Below are 18,778 nucleotides of genomic sequence, written 5' to 3'. Positions count from 1 at the left end.
ATACAATCACAGCCTCTGGAATTTATACAATACAGAAAACATAAAGAAGAAAGTACTAATCCCCTGTAACCAATTCCCACTGCCAGGAAAGGGGGGCCATTCACATTTTGGGTGAATAGCCCCAAACATTATAACATAAACATACCACTTCACATGATAAAAATGGGATCATGTTGTACGTGCAGTTTTGACTCCTAGTTCACTTATCAATATGGTGTGTCCTGAACAGTTTTCCATTCTGTAATAGACAGTGGAATCCATCCACACGGCACCATTGAATATGGAGATGACAATTTTCAAAGTCAGACCCTTAAGAGGGTCTAATGGGGACTGAGTCTTTTTTTTAAAAAAAACTCATGTCCCCTTGTGGTCAAGATAAAAAATTACATGTCCCTCCGGGGGAGGGGGTATTTTCTATTTGATCCAATAGCCAAGAATATTCTGTGGAACTTTACTTTCTGTAGTTTGTATCATGAAAACAATAGGGATTCTCCCCGCCATATCATTTTCCAAAATTAAATGATAACACTGAATATGCTTTCTACACACAGCATAGGACTCTCTGAAGCCACAGCGTCCTGCCCTACGGTGTGGGAAGTCCCTGTGGGGTCCCCTTTACTATTCTCACTCTGTTAAACTCTCTAGAGTGGTGGCCTAGTGCTCCAGGTCTGGGCCTAGATGGGGGTTGCCAGATAAAATGCAGGGTGCCTTGGAGCTTTGCTTGCTAGGCCTGGCAGTGCTAACCCAGGTTCAAATATGAGCCTCTGCTTGCAGGCAATGTTACTATGAGCAAGTCCTTTCTTCTTTCTCTCTCTCGCTCCTTCCTTCCTCCTTCCTCCCTCCCTTTCCTCCTTCCTTCTTTCTTTCCTCTTTCTCCTCTCCTTCCTTCTTTCTTCCTAACTGTATTAAGTATATTAATCTTAAATGTACAGCTTGATGAATTTTCACATACGACTATGCTTTTATAAACACTGCCCGGATTAAGGTGCAGCTTGCCTTCATCCTAGAAAATTTCTTTCCTCCGAGGTAATGGCTCTTTCCATACCTTCTATCACCATCAAATAGCCTTGTCTTTTCTTGAATTTTGCGTAAAGAAAATCATGCAAAATGGGCTTTTTCCTGCCTGGCTTTTCCTGCTTCACACAATGACAGTGAGATTCATCCAGGTTGCTGTGTGTAGCAGTGTTTGTCTTTTTCGTTGCTGCTTAATATTCCACGGTGTGAATTGTCTGAAAACACCACAATTTGTTTCTGCATTCTCTAGCTGACAGAGATTTTGTTGTTTCTGGTTTAGGTCTATGAATGTTCTTATACGAGCCTCTTGCATGATATTTGTTTTCATTTCCCTTGGGGATCTACATAAGATTAGGGTTGCTGGGTTTTAGAACAGAGGTATGTTTAGCTTTAGTGAATACTGGGAGCAAGTTTTTGAATTCAAAGGAGTAACGATAATAACAGCATCTAGTTTATAGGGATGTGAGATTAAATGGGATAAGTCAACTACTTAAAATTGGCACATTGAAATTCACAAACCACAAATCATTGTTAGGATGGGAGTTGGGGGGAAGTGTAAAGATATCTGATTAACTTCTGTTAATGTTTAAGTGTTTTCACCATGAACTAGAGGCACAAGGAATTTTCCTAAGGTTGTGTGATATGAAAGTGAGGCATGACCATTGTTAAAAAATTCAAACAAAATGAAAGCATGTAGAGTAAAAGGTAGAGTTCACCCAAGCCTTTTTAAATTATTTTTTAAAAGATTTTATTTACCTAGTTAGTTAGTTAGTTATTTTTAGGGAGAGGAGAAGGGAGGGAAAAAGAGAGGGAGAGAAACATCAACATGTGGTTGCCTCTCACACACCCCCAACTGAGGTCCTGGCCTGCAATCCCGGCACGTGCCCTGACTGGGAATCGAACCAGCAACACTTTGGTTTGCAGGCCGGCACTCCATCCACTGAGCCACACGAGCTGGGGCCTTTTTTAATTATTGAAAAAGTACTGTGCATGCATTCTCTTATTTCATCCTCCCCTTTTTACGTGATGATATTGAAGGTGAGGGGTGGGGTGGGTAGAGGCTGGACCTTCAGAGCTGACCCAAAGGATGCCTCACCCAAGGCTGTTTGGTTCCTCTCTCTGGGCCTCAGTTTCCCCATCCATACAGTGAAGCGCCCGATGATCTTTGGGCTTTAATTAATAGTCACAGCTCCGGGTCTAGCCCTGGCAGAGGAGGGGCCTGAAATCCTACGGCTAGTGTCTCTGGGGTACGAAGCAAACAGCCACTTGTCCTCATGACCCAAACAGGCGCCACCTCGAGTCTCTTCTTGGCCTTACCTGCTTAGTGTCCCAGAGTGGCCCTGGGCTGGCTGGCTGACCCTGGGACTTCTAGTCCTGCACCTTTGGTCTCACCACAGAGGCTGCCGGACTGACCACACCCCACTCCCCCACCGCAGGCCAGGGAATGACCTTCCCCTCCCCCAGGGTGGCAGCAGAAAGCGGGAAGAAAGAGGATCGCCTCCAGCTGGCCCGGGAGTCAGACCTCCTTGTGCCGATCAGCCCTCCAAGAACCCCCGCCTGCCCCCTTCCTCCCATCGAGGCCTGTACACAGGGGCTCAGGATCAGCCAGAAAAGTCAGGCAGCTTTTCAGGGACTGGGCGCGAGGGGAGGTGAGGTCTCCCCGCCTGGCCCGGGTTCAGCCCCTGTAAGAAGCACTGTGCCGAGTTGTGCCCTGTCTGTAACTCCAGACTTTGACCCTGAGCTCCAGTCCTGGCTGGCGGGCAGAGCGCTGAGGACAGGACGCCCCAGAATCAGGAGCCTCCCCTCAGGAGATAGGACGCTACACCCACAGCGGCTGCCTCTTTTCTCCAGAAGTTTGGCATACCAGGTGAGTGGGGGTTTTTTTGGGGGGGAGGATATAGAAGAACTCATGTCCTTTCTGGTGTCAACAGAGAAAGCTCCACCGTAACACCTGAGGCAAGGGCACAGACAGCCTTGGAGCTGGGCAGGGACCTCAGGTAAGCACCTTCGCCTTTCCAAGCCTCCACCTCCTCATCTGGGAGATAGGATCGTAACTCACCTCTCACAGGGTTAATATGAATAGTAAAACAGGTGATTAGTATAAAGTTCTTAACATAGAACTGGGCACATATCAAGTACTCAGTACATGGTAATTATTATTTTGGGGGCAGGGAGCAGGTAGCCTGGTTATCAAGCATTTATAGAATCTGTTCCAGTTTGAAGATAAACTCTGAAATATCACCTTCATGAGAAGCGACCATATGGCATCACTTGGAAGAGCTAATATGTTCATTCAAATATCTCAGACCCGTGACTTGCTGATTTTTCCAGAACAACCTTTCCTATTCTTTGCTATGCACATGTAGCCATCAAAGGCAGGAGTGGTCTCAAATTCTTTTCTAGGGACAAGAAAGGTTATAAGCAAAGAAATGCGAGACTGAAAGGCAAGCAGAAGTGTCGGTGCCCACTTACTGCCGGCTGCCTAAGTAGCCGTAGGGCACAGCACAGAAAGCTCAGATCCGAACGCTGGCCCGTGCCAGCTGTGTGAGGGTGGGAGAGTGGCTCCTGCTCCCTGAACCTGAGTCCCTCCTCTGTAGAACCTTCTAGAGCAATTGAGGGGATTAAGTAAGAGGATGTCTATACTACCTCTGCATGTGTCTGGCAAGTGACAGATGGCCAAAATTATTCCCTTCCTACTCCCCCCTCACATAGGCATTATCATTAGACACACACGCGCGCACACACGAAGTTGCTATAATCAGTATCAAATTTGATTCACAGAGTTTGTTAAGATAATTAATTTAGGACACACATCTTCCCTCTTCAGCTCTGTGCCTATCACCAACACACTAAACATTTCTAAAATTGTTGTATTTTTATTTTTCAATGTTTCAGGACCCTGAAGCATTGGGGTTTCTCTTTACCTGCTAGACCTTCAGGTTCTTCACTTGTGAGTCAGACCAGCCTGGGCTCTGCTTCTCACCAGCTGGCTGTCTGAGCCTCAGTCACCTCCTCTGTAAAATGGGCACAGTGACAACCCTGAGGGCCGGTAGAAGGTTAAAGCAGAAGAATCCTAGGAGTTGAAACTAGCAGCTGTTATCATTGTTTCTCTCCACATTGTAGTTCTTTTCTGGACGTGACCTATTCCTACCTTCCACAGAGATTTTTTTAACGCCCCCAGACTCCACAAGTGTTTTTTTCATAGATGTGTGACTTCAGTAGAGCCTTTTCACTTCTTTGGGCCTCAGTTTCCCCATCTGCATGATGACGCCTTGCTCACCTTTGGAATTTTACACACCGCAGAAGCTGAGCCCCACGCTGTTACTCATCCCTCTGTCTTGCCAGCTGTTTTCAGAAGTGGCTCTGCGTCCCCCCTGCCCCCATGCCGTTCTCTCGAGCACGTGACTCCACGCCTACCCAGAGCCTCGCCGCGCCCGGCCAGGCTTGTTACCCGAGACACACCTTGTGCCCACCCTGCTCCTGTCCGTAGCCTCCTACTTCCTGCCCAGAAACCTCGAAAGGGTTTCAAACCCTCTCTTCTCTTACCTCACATACTTTTTTTTTTATATGAATAGTTCCTTTCCACCCCCCCCACCCCGATCTTTTGCTGGTTTTCGAGGTGACATGAGAATGGAAAAAACCTGGGCCCTGGAAAGGCAGAGCTGGGTTCACCTCCCCCTGCCTCTGGCACTTGTTGTGACCTCTAATCAACCTTGCTCTCCCCTGGCCTCAGCTGCCTCAGCTGTTAAACTACAGACGATGATGATTACTGGTTTAATTTATGAGCTTCCAAGCACTTCATGAGTATTTTCTCTTTTGATCCTCATAAGCATTCCATTCATTCACTCTTCATTCGTTCGTTTGTTCGTTCATTCATTCATTCATTCACTTATGAGTCCTTGCTATGGGGCAAGTACTATTCTAGGTCCTTGGGACAGAGCAGTAGACAAAAGTCCTTGCTTTACTGGAGCTGATATTCTGGTGGGGAGATAATAGGCAGGGAGACTTGTTAACCCTTAGAAGTTCATAGAAGAGGAAACTGAGGCTCAGTTATAATAGGCAACTCGTTCCGGTTTGCCGCAAGGCCCTTCTGGTTTTAGCACTCAGAGACTACATCCTGGTGACACCCTCAGTCCCAGGAAGTCAGGGAGGTTGGTCACTCTTGCTCAGTCAAACTAAGTGACTTGTCCAGGGTCACACGGTTGGTGTGTGCCAGAGCCAGCTGTGAACCTGACCCACAGCCTGGGCTGTTACTGCCACCTCCTTGTGCCATGAGTCCTCCTGTTTTCATCATGGGGACTTTGGAAAACACAGAAAAAGCCTTCTATTCCTGCCTTCCTTTTGTTAATGTGCCAAAGTGCTGAACTCTATGGACGTTACGCAAAGACAGTCAGAAGGCCCAGACAGGGGAAGTCATTTAGCCAAGGTCACAGAGCAAGCCAAAGTGAAGGCAGGTCGGACTCATCCTTCTTCCTCTCTTCTCTGCTACAGCCAGTGCTCTTTTCTTTGTCACTTCCAAGGTGCTGGGGGACAGAAGGAGGCTGCCATGTCCTCAGGGCCTACTCTGTGCCAGGCAGGGGATTGGGAACTGTTGCCATGAGCTCAGGTTACTCCTATTTTATAGATGAGGAGGTTGTGGGAGGAGGCTGGGGGTCCCTGAGAGGGTCTGCCCACCCCCTAACCAAGCCCAGGTTGGCAGCTGGAAGATGAATCATCCAGAGCAACGATGCCTTTTTGTTTGTGGGTTTTATCTTCAACTTGGCTGCTGAAACCCCAGCACAGTCCAGTTCTTGGGCGGGAGCCGCTTCCCCCTTTACAAAACGAGGCCATACTGGGAATGTCCTGCCGCTCAGGGCCGTGGGCCAGGAGCTGGGTCTGCGGGGGAGAGTTGTGAGTAAAGAGGAGGGAAAGTTGAATTTGGCCCTTTTGGGCACAAATGTCCCCTTGTTCTGCCTCAGCAGGAGCCAGCAGAATATTTCCCTGCTGTGGGGGCCCAGGCAGCTTCAAGGTCAAAAGCTGCTAGGCCTCCTAAACTTCTGAGAACCCAGGCAGCCCAGCCCTGAGCCGGTGCGCTGGAACATCCAAGTTCTGAGACCAGCCATTGCGTCCTATGCATCTCACAGATGCGCTCACAGCTGCATCCACTAGCTGCCAGCCCAGCACACAGTAGGTGTGCCATAAGTGTGCGTGAGGTTACTTGGATTGAAATTAAATCCCAGTAGCACCACTTCCTGGCTCTGTGACCTCGAGTAAGTGACCTCACCTCTCTGAGCCTCAGTTTTGTCATCTGTAAAGGGAAGCCAATAACACTACCCTACCTCAAAAGAACGTTGGGCGACTTAAGTAAAATGAGGCATGGGAAGCACTTAGCACCGGGGCTGGCTCACAGCAGGTGCCCCGCAAATGTCCATAAGTCACTTCTTTTGTACTAGACTCTGGGTTAAGCTTTTTACATTTACCTTCTTGATAAATCTTTCAATCTACTCTCCAAGGCATGAGTTAGTTTCCCCATTTTCCAGAAGAAGAAACTGAGGCTTATGAAGCATCTTGCCCAAGGTCAATGGCCAGTAGGCAGGAGAGCAGAGATCTGAGATTAGAAGCCAGAACCCATTGTCCTGACCATTAGACTCCCCAGCCTAGAGCTGGCCAGGTACTCTGCTAGGCCCTTTTTATATTTCCGCATACATACAGTGTATTTGGGGAGGCTTCCCAGAGAAAGTGGTAACCCTTACAAGTTGTGTGATCTTGGGCAAGTTGTTTTGTCTCTTCATGCCTCCGTTTTTCCAGTTCTGAGGGTCGTTCAGAGGATCAAGTATTAAAAGGGGTTGGCAGCATCTGGCACTTTCTGAGCCTTCGGGGGATGGTGGAGATGGTGGTGATGATGGCATGCCTCTCCTCTTCCTCCCTGCAGGCTGGCACAATGCGTGTGGTAGTGATTGGAGCAGGTGTCATTGGGCTGTCCACTGCGCTCTGCATCCACGAGCGCTACCGCTCAGTCCTGCAGTCGCTGGACGTGAAGGTCTACGCAGACCGCTTCACCCCGCTCACCAACACCGACGTGGCTGCTGGCCTCTGGCAGCCCTACCTCTCTGACCCCAGCAACCCACAGGAGGTGTGAGTGAGGTTCCCAGAGGGCGGCTGGGTGGCCAGAGGAGCTGAGTCCTCGCCAAGTCCCTGACACCAATTACAAGTCCTTTGTGGAGGCTATGGCCTGCATGATGTGAAGAAAATAATAAATATTAAGCCCCTTCTATGTGCTAGACAGATGCTACACTTGATCTTAGCAGTAATAAAAGTGATGTGTGCCAGGCAAATGGAGGCCTTTGTCTCCATTCCTCGCCTAAACCAGGTGGCTGTTAATGCCACATGAGTTGGTGAATTAGGACTATTTCTAAGTGGGTGGATCAATGCTCAGGTTTAGCAGAGAAGTTGCAAAGGCCATTGTGTTAGTTTTGAAACCCTCAGCTGCTCTTACTTCCCACAAATTCCAAAACTAATGCTCATGATCAGTGGGTGACAATTCGGGGATCATGCACTTTTCCATCTCATGGCTCTGCCATCCTCCTGTTTGGCTTCCTATGTTGCTATTCTCATGGGTCAGCACCTGTGCAAGGGGCATAACATGAGGACCACTGCTGCACAGTCTTTACGGTCCATTGGCTAGAATGCAGTCACATAGCCATACCTAGCAGCAAGGGAGTCTGGGAAACATAGGTGAGCTGTGCACCCAGGGAGAAGAGGAAAGCGTTTGGGAGTGCAAGCTGTTTTTTACAATGGGGGTGGGCGTTACTCAGAGAGAGCCTGAACCTGTATATAGATCACAGTTCCCAAAATAGGTCAAAGCCTTCATTTAAACTTGGCAACTATGTGATCCCAAGCTGGAGGTAAGGTCCAAATTGTTGTGATGGAGCATCCTTCGTTTCCCTCTTCTCTATTCTATTAATGGGGAAGTGCTGGAAAGTTTGGGGAGGGGAAGATCCATAGGCATTTGGGGTGCTGCAGGAGTGGAAAGCGGTGGAATGCTGGATTTGGACACATCCCCCGCCCAACCAGCCTGATCACAGCCCTACACAAGGTAGCCCTCCGAGCTGTCTTACTTACCCAGCTCAGGGTATTTTGTGATGAGACTCTGGGGGATCCTTCCAGGCATTGGAACCAGCAGACCTTTGACTATCTCCTGGGCCACTTCCATTCTCCCAATGCTGCAAACATGGGCCTGGCCCTGATTTCAGGCTACAACCTCTTCCACGAAGCTGTTCCGGTGAGTGAGGAGTCCTTGACTACGGGGCCTTGATCATAGGCCAGGGCTGGGGTCTCGAGCCTGGGGAGTACTTTGAGTCTCGAAGGCAACAGATTTCTGCGTCCAAAACCAGTTTACTTTAAGACCCATTTTTGCCCTGTCCTAACTACTTTACAAATAGTGACTCAATTAATTCTCACGATAACAAGGAAGTAAGTATTATTATCTCCTTTTTTTCAGATTAAATAAAGTACCTTACCTAAGCTCATAATGCTTTAAAGTGGCAGAGCTGGGGTTTGAACCCAGGCTGCCTGTGACCACATGGGGGATGTTCTCAGGTTGTTTGGCAAGGGTGATTTGGCTGGGTGCCCACAACCTCAGGCCAGGTCCCCACAATATAGTCCACATTAACACTGCGCTAAGAGCATTGCCCACATTATGTACCTTCCATGAGACCAAGAGTGACTATTAGCTCCATGATAAAGACCAGAAGACAGAGTCTCAGAGAATTCAAGGTGGTCACTGGTGAGGTCAAAATCTCCATTTAAGTTGTCTGACTCTATGCTCGGCTGCCTCCGACTCTCACTCCTTGGAAACTCTCACTGTCACCCCTTTTTTCTCCCATATTTCTGACCCTTACCCCATCACTCACCTGGAGTTTTATTCTTTCCCTTAGTATAGCATAATGGTTGAGAATTTGGACTCTGAGGCCAAACTGTGTGGGTTCAGATCTCAGCTCCACCATTTATTAGCTGTGTGATCTTAGGTTATTTAACCTCTCTAAGCCTCAATGGGCCCATCTATTAAATGGGGATAAGAACAGTATCTAGCTCAATGGGTTGTTGTGAAGATTAAATAGAGTATAAGTAAAATGCTTCCAACAGAGCCTTGCACACAGTAAACATGAGGTAAGTTTTTGTCATCATTGTTATTATTGGCTTTTGCCCCTTCCTGTGCCCCCTTCTCTCCTTCTTCTGCAGGATCCTTTCTGGAAGGACATAGTTCTGGGATTTCGGAAGCTGACCCCCAGAGAGCTGGATGTGTTCCCTGATTATAGGTAAGATTACTATCATGGGCAAAGAGGCCAAGGCTCCACAATTCAGACAGACCTATCCAGAAGGCAATGGAAGATGGAGTCACCAAATTTCCTGTCCCATCCTAGGCCTAGAGCCCCTCATACCTTGGTCTCTTGGTGCTCCATCTAGCTCCTTTGGAGAAGACACCCACCCACACTGGGCCTTGGGCTAAGGAAGTGAGGGATGTGGAATCACAGATTTCAAGGCCGGAAGCTCCATTTCACTATCCTCTTTTGTAGATGAGGAAACTAAGCTTCAGAGAGGCTACGTTACTTCCCAAAGTCACACAACCAAGTGACCAAAATGGAATTCCAATCCAGCCTGTGTGACTCTTTTATTCTTTTCCCTATAGCCCAATGTTTCTCTGGTCCCCTTCTCACCCCACCTCATGCTTGAATCCCCTCAATAAATTCACATTCAGTCTCCACTTGCACACCTCTATGTCAGGGATGGCTTTGTGTGATAAAAAACTTTTCTTTGCATTGAGCTCAAAACAACTTCCTCCCTTGAACTTCACCCAGTGGTCCTATTTGTACCCTTGAAACGCCCCCTGAGAAACCCAACATTGCTCCCACTTCCATTTGATAGCCTTCAAATATAGCTTTTACTCTGATCTTTTATTCCTATCTTTTCCTGCTGTGACTCTAGCTACGGCTGGTTCAACACAAGCCTTATTCTGGAGGGGAGGAGATATCTGCAGTGGCTGACTGAAAGGTGAGATTTTCAACTTAGTTTCAGGAAAGCATCTCCCAGGGACCAGGGTTGTAGCAGATGATTGTTCATGGAATTTGTTTTGTATTGATCAGCCCCAAATGTTAACCCTTAGGCATGGTAGGAGCTATCGTTGGTCCTGTGCACTAAAACAATGGTTTCCATGCCTAGCTAGGCAACAGAACCACCTGGGCAACTCTTTACATGTGATATTTATGATCAACCCCACTAAAATCTGAACTATGTGTGTGATAGCTTTAGATGGATTCTCTTATGTTTTCCAGATCTATTTACCTCATCTACAAAATATAAGTTGCCTTTTATGTTTATGCTTCCTTTTTTTTTTTCTTGTCTAACTACTGTGGCCTGTACCTTCAGAACAATGTGAATTAATACAGGGGATAGTGGATGTCCCTGTCTTGTTCCTGATGTTAATAGGAATCTTGTAGTGTCCTACATTAGCAAATGTCAGCTTGAGAGATACATTTATATTTATATACATATTAAGAAAGATTCTGTATATTTCCTATGTATTACTATTTTATAAAGATTTTAAAAAAAATTTTTAAAGATTTTATTTCTTTATTATTTTTAGATAGAGGAAAGAGGGAGAAAGAGAGGGAGAGAAACACGAATATGTGGTTGCCTCTCGCATGCCCTTCACCAGGGACCGGGCCCAAAACCCAGGCGTGTGCCCTGACTGGGAATCGAACCAGTGACCTTTTGGTTCATAAGCTGGTGCGCAATCCACTGAGCCACACCAGCCAGAGCTATTTTATTAAGATTTTTAAAAGTATGGAATAGATGGTGGCTTTTATCAAATGACCTGGGGAATTTTTAAAAACATAGATTTCAGGACCCTGCTTCATATCTACTGAATCAAATCTCTGGAATGGGGCTCAGGAATTTGCATCTTAGGAAGTTCCCTGAGTGATTCTAATTATCCACCGGGTTTGCAAACTGTTGTGCTAAAACCTGGTTATTTCTTCTAACCTTGGGGCACTTAATGACTCCTGTCTAACTTCTACCTGGAACAAATGCTCCCAGTTTTTCTATCTTGAGGAAACTATTTAGAAAAAATAGTCCTGAGTCTATGCTTTGGCTTTTATATGGTTTGTTTCTTGTTCTTTTGTTGTTTCTACTATATTTCTAATAGTGACAAATATTTTTTGGCTGAGACATTTAGAGCGAGGGGTGAGTGTCCCTAGCCCACCTCCCTCCTCATGCTCTGCTTCTGACAAAGGGGCATAAAGCATTATGCCCTCCTCCTGTGATGGTAAAAAGCAATGTGGTTGTAAGGGAAAGCATTTCCAACTAAGAGGCCTGAGTCTGAGTCCCTGCCTCATCACTGACTCACTGTACAACATTCAGCAAGGGCCTTCTCCCATCTCCATCTGCCCGATGAGAAGCTTAGACCATCTCAGGTTTCCCAAGGGACATTTCATGGCCCACTAGTGCACCAAGGCACCCATGAGCTGATTTTGCTATATAGCCACTTTCTCAAGGAGCATCTGTGGGACAAAAGGTTCTTTGGGAAATGTCTCCCATGCCACCTTCTTAGAGAGATAGGATAGAGAACTGAATAATGAGATTTTTTTATGTGTCTGATCATCCCAGGTTAACAGAGAGGGGAGTGAAGCTCTTCCAGCGGAAGGTGGAGTCTTTTGAGGAGGTGAGCTCTCAGGCCAGAGGGGCTGCAGCTGGGAGGAGGGAGAAGAGGGGTGGCTTTTCCTTCCTGAGTTGAGGGCCCCCTTCTCAGCCTTCCAGAGTCCTCTTGAGGCCCATCCTGGACTCTAAGCTTTTGTCAGTCCCAGAAGGACTCAGGCATTTTGCCTCAGCCTCTCCCACCCCACCTGCTCTGTTGGTTGCTGACAGGTGGCGAGAGGAGGCGTCGACGTGATTATCAACTGCACTGGTGTGTGGGCGGGGGCACTACAACCAGACCCGCTGCTGCAACCAGGCCGGGGGCAGATCATTAAGGTGAGTGTGGGGATGAGGGATGAGACCTCTGACTTTTGTTGCTAGGAAGGTTGTAGCTGCCTGCTTATTTCATTTCCAAAGAAAGAGGACGGGTCGGGAACATCTGTTAGAGGACTTGCACGTCAAAGAAGCAAGAAAGACCAACACAACACAACCCCCCCAAACATTCTCTTTTGACATGTCTTCTTAACTGCAAAGCATGTGTGTATATATGTACACATGTGGGAGCTACATATATGTACAAATATGCCTGTATTATAATAAAAAGAGCCCTGGCTGGTGTGGCTCATTTGGCTGGAGCATTGTCCTGTGGACCAAAGGGTTGCAGGTATGATTCTCGTGCCGGGCACATACCCAGGTTTTGGGTTTGATTCCTAGTTAGGGTGTGTACAGGAGGCAACTGATCAATGTTTCTCTTTCACATCAATCTCTCTCTCTCTCTTAGTCCCTTTCTCTGTCTCTGAAAGCAATGAAAAAATGAAAAATGTCCTCGAGTGAAGATAAAATTAGTAATAAAAATAAAAAGAGCAAAAATGTATGGAGTGTTTACTAAGTGCTAGACACAGGCCTGAGCACTTCATCGTGTTATTGTTTAATCCTTACCACAACCCTATGAGGTGGGGTTGATCATACCACCATTGCCGTGTCTCACATGGGGAACCTGAGAAGTTAACTAACACGCACAAGTTCACGCGGTGGTCTGTGGTAGAACTGGGATTAGAACCCAGGAAACCTGGTTTAAGAACCTGGGTATAAGACTGGTCCACACGGCCTCTTCCTGCATAAGTGTGCGTGTGGGCGAGGCATGCCCATTTGTGAATGTACACGTGTGAGCTCATAGGTATGGATGCGTGGGGGGGGGTGGGCGTATGTGTGTATTTGTACATGGGCGCTGGGCTTTTCTGTGGACATGTGGGTGACACTGAGTGGTGCCTCCGGGAGCAGATTGGCTCTCAGTCAGGATGCTCTTCCTGCAAGAGCAGGCATCGGGGCAGGCTTGCGGCCGGCAGGGTCCTGGGAGGGCTAAGGAATTGACCACCTTATCAGAACATCTAGTCTTAGAGCAGAGCAGGGCAGGGGACCCCGCTGATCCAACACCCCTGATGAGGCTTTTCCATCCTCTATCAACAGGTGGACGCTCCTTGGGTGAAGCACTTCATCCTTGCCCATGACCCAGATAGAGGCATCTACAAGTCCCCGTACATCATCCCAGGGTAAAAATCTGACATCCTAGGCAGAAGAGAGGGTACCTTTACGCCCCCATTATGCTCCTGCGGCCCACCCCAGGCCTCTTGCTTAGTCCTTTCAGCATTGTTTTCTTCCAATTTTTCTTGCTTTATGTGTGGTTGAGCCATTAAATGCCTGGGAAGGTAGGACTCAGGCTTAATTGGACTCTCCCCTGGACACGCTTTTGGACGACAGTGATGCTGGAGACAAAGACATGATGGCAGTGACACGGGAAGTGGTGTGAGTGACAATAATAGGAATGGTGGTGGGAATGGTGATTGGAGTTGATGGTGACATTATTGATAGAGGTGATGATGTCACTATGGGGGTGGTGTTGACGGGCAACAATGTCGTTGACAGTGAAATAGTGGTAGCGAAGAGAGTATTTTTCTTGATGAGAAGGTCAGTGTTGATGGCGGCGGTGCTGGGAGTGGGGGAGGTAGGCAGTGACGACCGAGATGACAGTATCGATGATGATGTTAACAGAGTGGCAGAGATGACGGTCTCAGGGTCAATGTTGTGGCTGTGCCGACTGTCTCAATGGTGATGTTAATGGTATGGAGGAGATGACAGTATCGATGGCTCATGATGGTGGTGGAAACGGTGACCAGGGTTGATGGCAATGACATCTTAATGGTAACAAAGAGGGAAGTGGCAAAGGTGATGTTGATGGATAGGATAATATTTTTCCAGCTTTATTGAGATTTAAGTGGCACATAACATTGTGTTCCTTTCAGATGTGTAAAATGATCTGATAGATGCATATATTGCAAAATGATTACTGCAATAAGATTAGTTAACACATCCATTGCCTCACATAGTGACCTTTTGTGCGTGTGGTGAGAACACTTAAGACCTACTCTCTTAGCAATTTTCAAGTACGCAATACAGTAGTGTTAATCCTTGTCACCATGCTGTACACTGGAAGAGATGGCAATGTTAACAGTGTTGTTAGTGGTGATGGTGGAGGGGGCGGTTGACGGGGGTGACGATGGCAATTGCTGTGGTGCTGACGGCGCTGTGAACAGGGATGACAAGGTTGATAGCGGTACTGATTCAGGTAGAGACTGTGGTAAGGCATAGCATGGTGATGGCCCCCATTCATCCCAAAGGCTTTGTTTTCATTCATCCTCGACACTCTTTCCTTTTATGCAGGATCCAGGCAGTGACTCTTGGAGGCATCTTCCAGCTGGGAAACTGGAATGAGGCAAACAATATTCAAGACCACAACAGCATTTGGGAAGGCTGCTGCCGATTGGAGCCCACACTGAAGGTAAGGTTCCTGGATCTTGGAAGCTTGATCATGAGGACCCTCGAGGATGGAAGATTCCACCACAGGATAGTTGGGTGAATTAATTCCAGCAATGGTCTGTGGAATACACCAGATTCTGATAACGCCCAGGGAAGTCCTGCTATGGGCTGATGAAATCTTTATGGCCATGACTAAGAGTTGCCCTCTCTTGAGGTGACATCCTCAAAACACCTTACTCGGTGTTCACAAGGAGCAGCTGTATCTGTCGCATCAATCTCAGTTTTCACATTTGTCCGCTAGTGGCGCTGACAATGCTGATGGTGGAGAGGGTGTGATGGGGGCGGAGGTACTGGTTGGGACCGATGGTGATGAAAATGCTGAGGATGGTGATCAGGAGGGTGCTGAGCCGGTGACTATTGACAATATCGTGGCGGTGACTGGTGGGGGTGGTCAGTGGAGATGGGGCAGTTGGTAGAACTGGTGGTGACTAGTGACAGTGCTGCAGCTGGTGGCTGGCACAGGTAGTGACGGTGGCAGTGGCGAGGAAGAAGACAGTGATGGTGTTAACGACGCTGGTCATGACAGTGAGGTTCCAAAAGCCAACTCTCTATCACCTAAAAATGGCAGCAGAGAAAATAACCCAGAGATGGATTTCTAACACTTTTCTCTCTAGGATGCCATGATTGTTGCTGAGTGGACTGGCTTCCGGCCAGTACGCCCCCAGATTCGGCTGGAAAGAGAACAGCTTCGCTTCGGATCTTCAAACACAGAGGTATGCTCTGCTGGCAAGGAAAGCAATGCCCTCTCGTTCCTAAAGGGGGTTCTTGGCAGTGGTGGCTCATATCCTCTCCTCTATGCATGGGGAAACTGAGGCCCAGTGATGGTAAAGGACCTGCTTACGGTTACATACCGGGCAGTGCCTTGGTTGGCTAAAGCCTGGGGTCAAGTGGAAGGAGATGGGCACATCTGCTTTCTGCCTATGATGTGAACAGCCTTACAGAACCTGGCCACAGCGCTTTGGGGAGGGACGGTTCTCCCCATGCTTCCGATGAACACACTGGGGCTCCAGGAGGTGCAGTCTACTAACTGAGTCTATTAAGAGTGTCTATTAACACAAGAAGTTTAACAGCCTGGAGCAGTATGGGAACATCTGATCTCAAGTTCCAGATGATTCTACATTTCCTGTGCTGAGGGTATAAAGCAGGTCCATCTCCTAAGTAGAAGAGGAGTCTAGGGTGTCAATCTCCAGCTCCCCAAGCAATTTCCTTACTGCTCCCGGGGCGCGGGGACCCACCCTCCCCCCAGGGTGCTGAGAAGAGGTCCGGTGTGGTCTGGCTTTCCCAGGACTCTTCAGAAGGTTCCTGAATCTCCCAGGGCACAACAGGCCACCTTGTCTCTTGCTTCTCCCAGGTCATTCACAACTATGGCCACGGAGGCTATGGGCTCACCATCCACTGGGGCTGTGCCCTGGAGGCAGCCAGGCTCTTTGGGAAGGTCCTCGAAGAGAGGAAGTTGCTCACAATGCCACCGTCCCACCTCTGAAAGTGCCAGTGACCACCGCCCCCCACACAAGGACTTCCCACTTTCCTTGTCCAACTAACCAATGTGCGCTTTTCTAAGCTGTCATCTGCTCCCCACCCCGCCCCTCCCTGGCTCCTGTCCACAAGAAGCCCTAGGTGAGGGGAATCACAAGGTCAATTCCTGGAGCTCTTCATGCATCTGGGATCGGTGATACCTGTGTGCTGTGAAGAGGTCTAGACTGACCCATGCCATTAATGTTCCTTCCTGTATTGTTTCATTTGATGGGTTTTTCAAATCTGCCATGATTTTGGTCGGCCCTAAGCTAAGTAGGGTGAGGGCCAAGATCTAAGTTAATGTTCTAATAATAATAATAATAATGATAGCCCCTTAGTGATGGTTTAACTTATGATTTTTCAATTTTACAATGTTGCAAAAGCAACACACATGATAAATTATATGAGATGTTCAACACTATTATAAAATAGGCTTTGTGTTGGGTGATTTTGCCCTTCTGTAGGCTAACGGAAGTATTTGGAGCATGTTTAAGGTAGGCGAAGTCTAGCTGTAAGGTTCAGTAGGCTAGATGTATTAAATATGTTTTTGGGTTATGATATTTTCAACTTATGCTGGCTTTATCAGGACAAAACCCCCGATAAGTCAAGGAGCATCTGTAGTTAATAATAATTATTATAACTAAAATTTGTTGCATTCTAACTGGTACCAGGCTCTGTGCTAAACTCTTGCACACATTCCTCATTTAATCCTCACAACTCCTCTGCCCCCGTGAAATAGCTATTATTCCCATTTCATAAGTGAGCAGACTGAGGCACAGAGAGGCACTAGGAGGTCAACAGTAGGAAAGGCATAGAATGGAGACTCAGGGCCAGAAATGATAGGATTCCAGTGCCTCACTTTCAACCATCACACAAAACTGAATCCGGGGCGGGGGGGCGGGGGGGATATACAGTTCTAAAGCTAACCGTTGGACTATTTTTCCAACTGTCTTCACAAACACATTGAGAAGGAACTAAATCCTTCCTCATCATAGCCAAGACTAGGAGACTCTCACCAGGCACATGGGTGGGGTGGGGAGCACTTCCTGGGGCTGGGAGCAGAACTCGACAGTTAGGTTTTTTAATGAAAATTATTCTTCTTCACCCAACCTAAAATTCCCCAGGGAGAGCGACCCCTACCGGTCAAGGTTAGTTATCATCAGGACCAGTATAGGCGGTCCTGATGATAACTAATTGATGACGAAAACATCAATGTGTGGTTGCCTCTGGTGCGCTGTCTACTGGGGACCTGGCCCACAACCCAGGCATGTGTCTTGTCTGGGAATTGAACTGACAACCCTTCGGTTCACAGGCTGGCATTCAATCCACTGAGCTACACCAGCCAGGGCTGGAGTAAGTTTTAAAATCAGCAAGTGTGAGTCCTCCAACTTTGTCTTTTTCAATATATGTATTTTTTGTTTTTTGGGTTTTTTTTTTTTTTTTTTTTTTGCAAATCTGGGTCATTTGCATTTCTATATGAATTTTATAATCAGCTTGCCAATTTCTGCATAAAACGCTAGCTGAGATGTTGATAGGGATTGCATTGAATTTATACATCATTTTGGGGAGTGTTGGTTGATATCTTAACAATTTTAAGTTGGCTGATCCATGATCCTGGAATGTTTTCTCCATTTATTTAGACCTCTAATTTCTTTCAGCAGTGTTTGGTACTTTGTAAAAATCTTGTTCCCCTTTTGTTAAATTTATTCTTAGGTATTTTATTCTTTTTGATGCTATTATGAGCGGAATTGTTCTTTTATGGACAGATTTAGAAAGTATTCTGTTCTCTGGCATGTGGGGTAGGGGCATTTGAAGTGGTTCATCATCAAGTATTCTTGATTATCCAAAAATGATTGTATATGATGTATCTGAATGTTCAAATGTCAAAGAATCCAAATACAGTCAAGCACCGCCAGTGACTCAAGTCTGACCAAAATCACTGAGTCTTTGAGGAGTCAGAAGAGGCCTCCAAACGCTCTGGAGCTTCAGGGTTGGCATCGCGTGTGTCTCCCACAACACTCTGCGTCCCTCCATTGGCATCCACACGGTATCGCCATGACCTGTTTATGTCTGTATCCACCACTACACTGAGTGCATGAAGAAAAAGACCATGTCTCGCTCTTTCTTTCATCCTCAGTGTTGAATATTGTGCTAGATGCGTGGTGGAGAGCCCATGCATGCTAACCACATGCTGCAACACGACCCAGAATAGTTACGATGAACAGACTCAAGGGTTTACATATGTGTCACTGTGGGGTTGCAGACATACCTGTAATTGTGCCACCATGCTGAAAGACCAGGCCAAAGCCACCGTGTTTGTACCTCTTGACCTCATCACCCCAACCCATCTTAACTGGACCAGGACTAGAACCAACACTAAACTGGACCAATCGGCTGCCTCCCCTGAGGCTTTTGAAGCGGGACATGGAGCAGCTGAATCAGCTTTGTTTGCAGACCTGAGCCATGGCGAGTGGAAGCCATGGGCACTGTTAGGCACATGCAGCAACCATGAGGAAGCAGAAGCAAGCAGGACTACGGAGAAGAGTGGAAACGGGGCCACGGATCCAGAGAGGGGGCCCTGGACCCTGGAGGCTCCCCAGCTCCCTGTTGCATGTGAGGCCAGGCTGAACTTTATTTCTGAAACCCTTTTAACCTTTCAGAGGCTGCATGCTGGCAGCGTATTAACCAAACCTGGCCTGCAAAT

At 47.4% G+C, this 18,778-nt stretch overlaps 1 protein-coding gene across 1 annotated transcript; it reads left to right on the top strand.

The window, feature by feature from the left end:
- The first annotated feature begins 2,774 nt into the window (after window positions 1-2,774).
- On the top strand, window positions 2,775-17,491 carry DAO (D-amino acid oxidase). Its single transcript, XM_054594375.1, has 11 exons — window positions 2,775-2,881; window positions 6,926-7,128; window positions 8,161-8,275; window positions 9,235-9,311; window positions 9,979-10,044; window positions 11,659-11,713; window positions 11,917-12,021; window positions 13,153-13,235; window positions 14,404-14,521; window positions 15,174-15,272; window positions 15,911-17,491. Exons 2-11 carry the CDS (start codon window positions 6,935-6,937, stop codon window positions 16,040-16,042), a joined length of 1,044 nt encoding a protein of 347 aa, XP_054450350.1. The 5' UTR covers window positions 2,775-2,881; window positions 6,926-6,934; the 3' UTR covers window positions 16,043-17,491.
- The last annotated feature ends 1,287 nt before the right edge of the window (window positions 17,492-18,778 follow it).

Source organism: Pteronotus mesoamericanus, unplaced genomic scaffold (assembly GCF_021234165.1).
Source record: "Pteronotus mesoamericanus isolate MK-2021 breed Mesoamerican mustached bat unplaced genomic scaffold, CSHL_Meso_final scaffold_507, whole genome shotgun sequence".
Lineage (NCBI taxonomy): Eukaryota > Metazoa > Chordata > Mammalia > Chiroptera > Mormoopidae > Pteronotus > Pteronotus mesoamericanus.
Note: the sequence above shows the minus strand (reverse complement) of the source record. Positions and strands in the feature narration are given on the sequence as shown.

Excerpts from the sequence above, each read along its gene's own strand:
- DAO (XM_054594375.1), top strand. The coding sequence starts at position 6,935 with ATGCGTGTGGTAGTGATTGGAGCAGGTGTCATTGGGCTGTCCACTGCG. Across the intron at positions 12,022-13,152 it reads GCCGGGGGCAGATCATTAAG|GTGGACGCTCCTTGGGTGAA; the intron begins GTGAGTGTGGGG and ends CTCTATCAACAG. Across the intron at positions 14,522-15,173 it reads GATTGGAGCCCACACTGAAG|GATGCCATGATTGTTGCTGA; the intron begins GTAAGGTTCCTG and ends TTTTCTCTCTAG.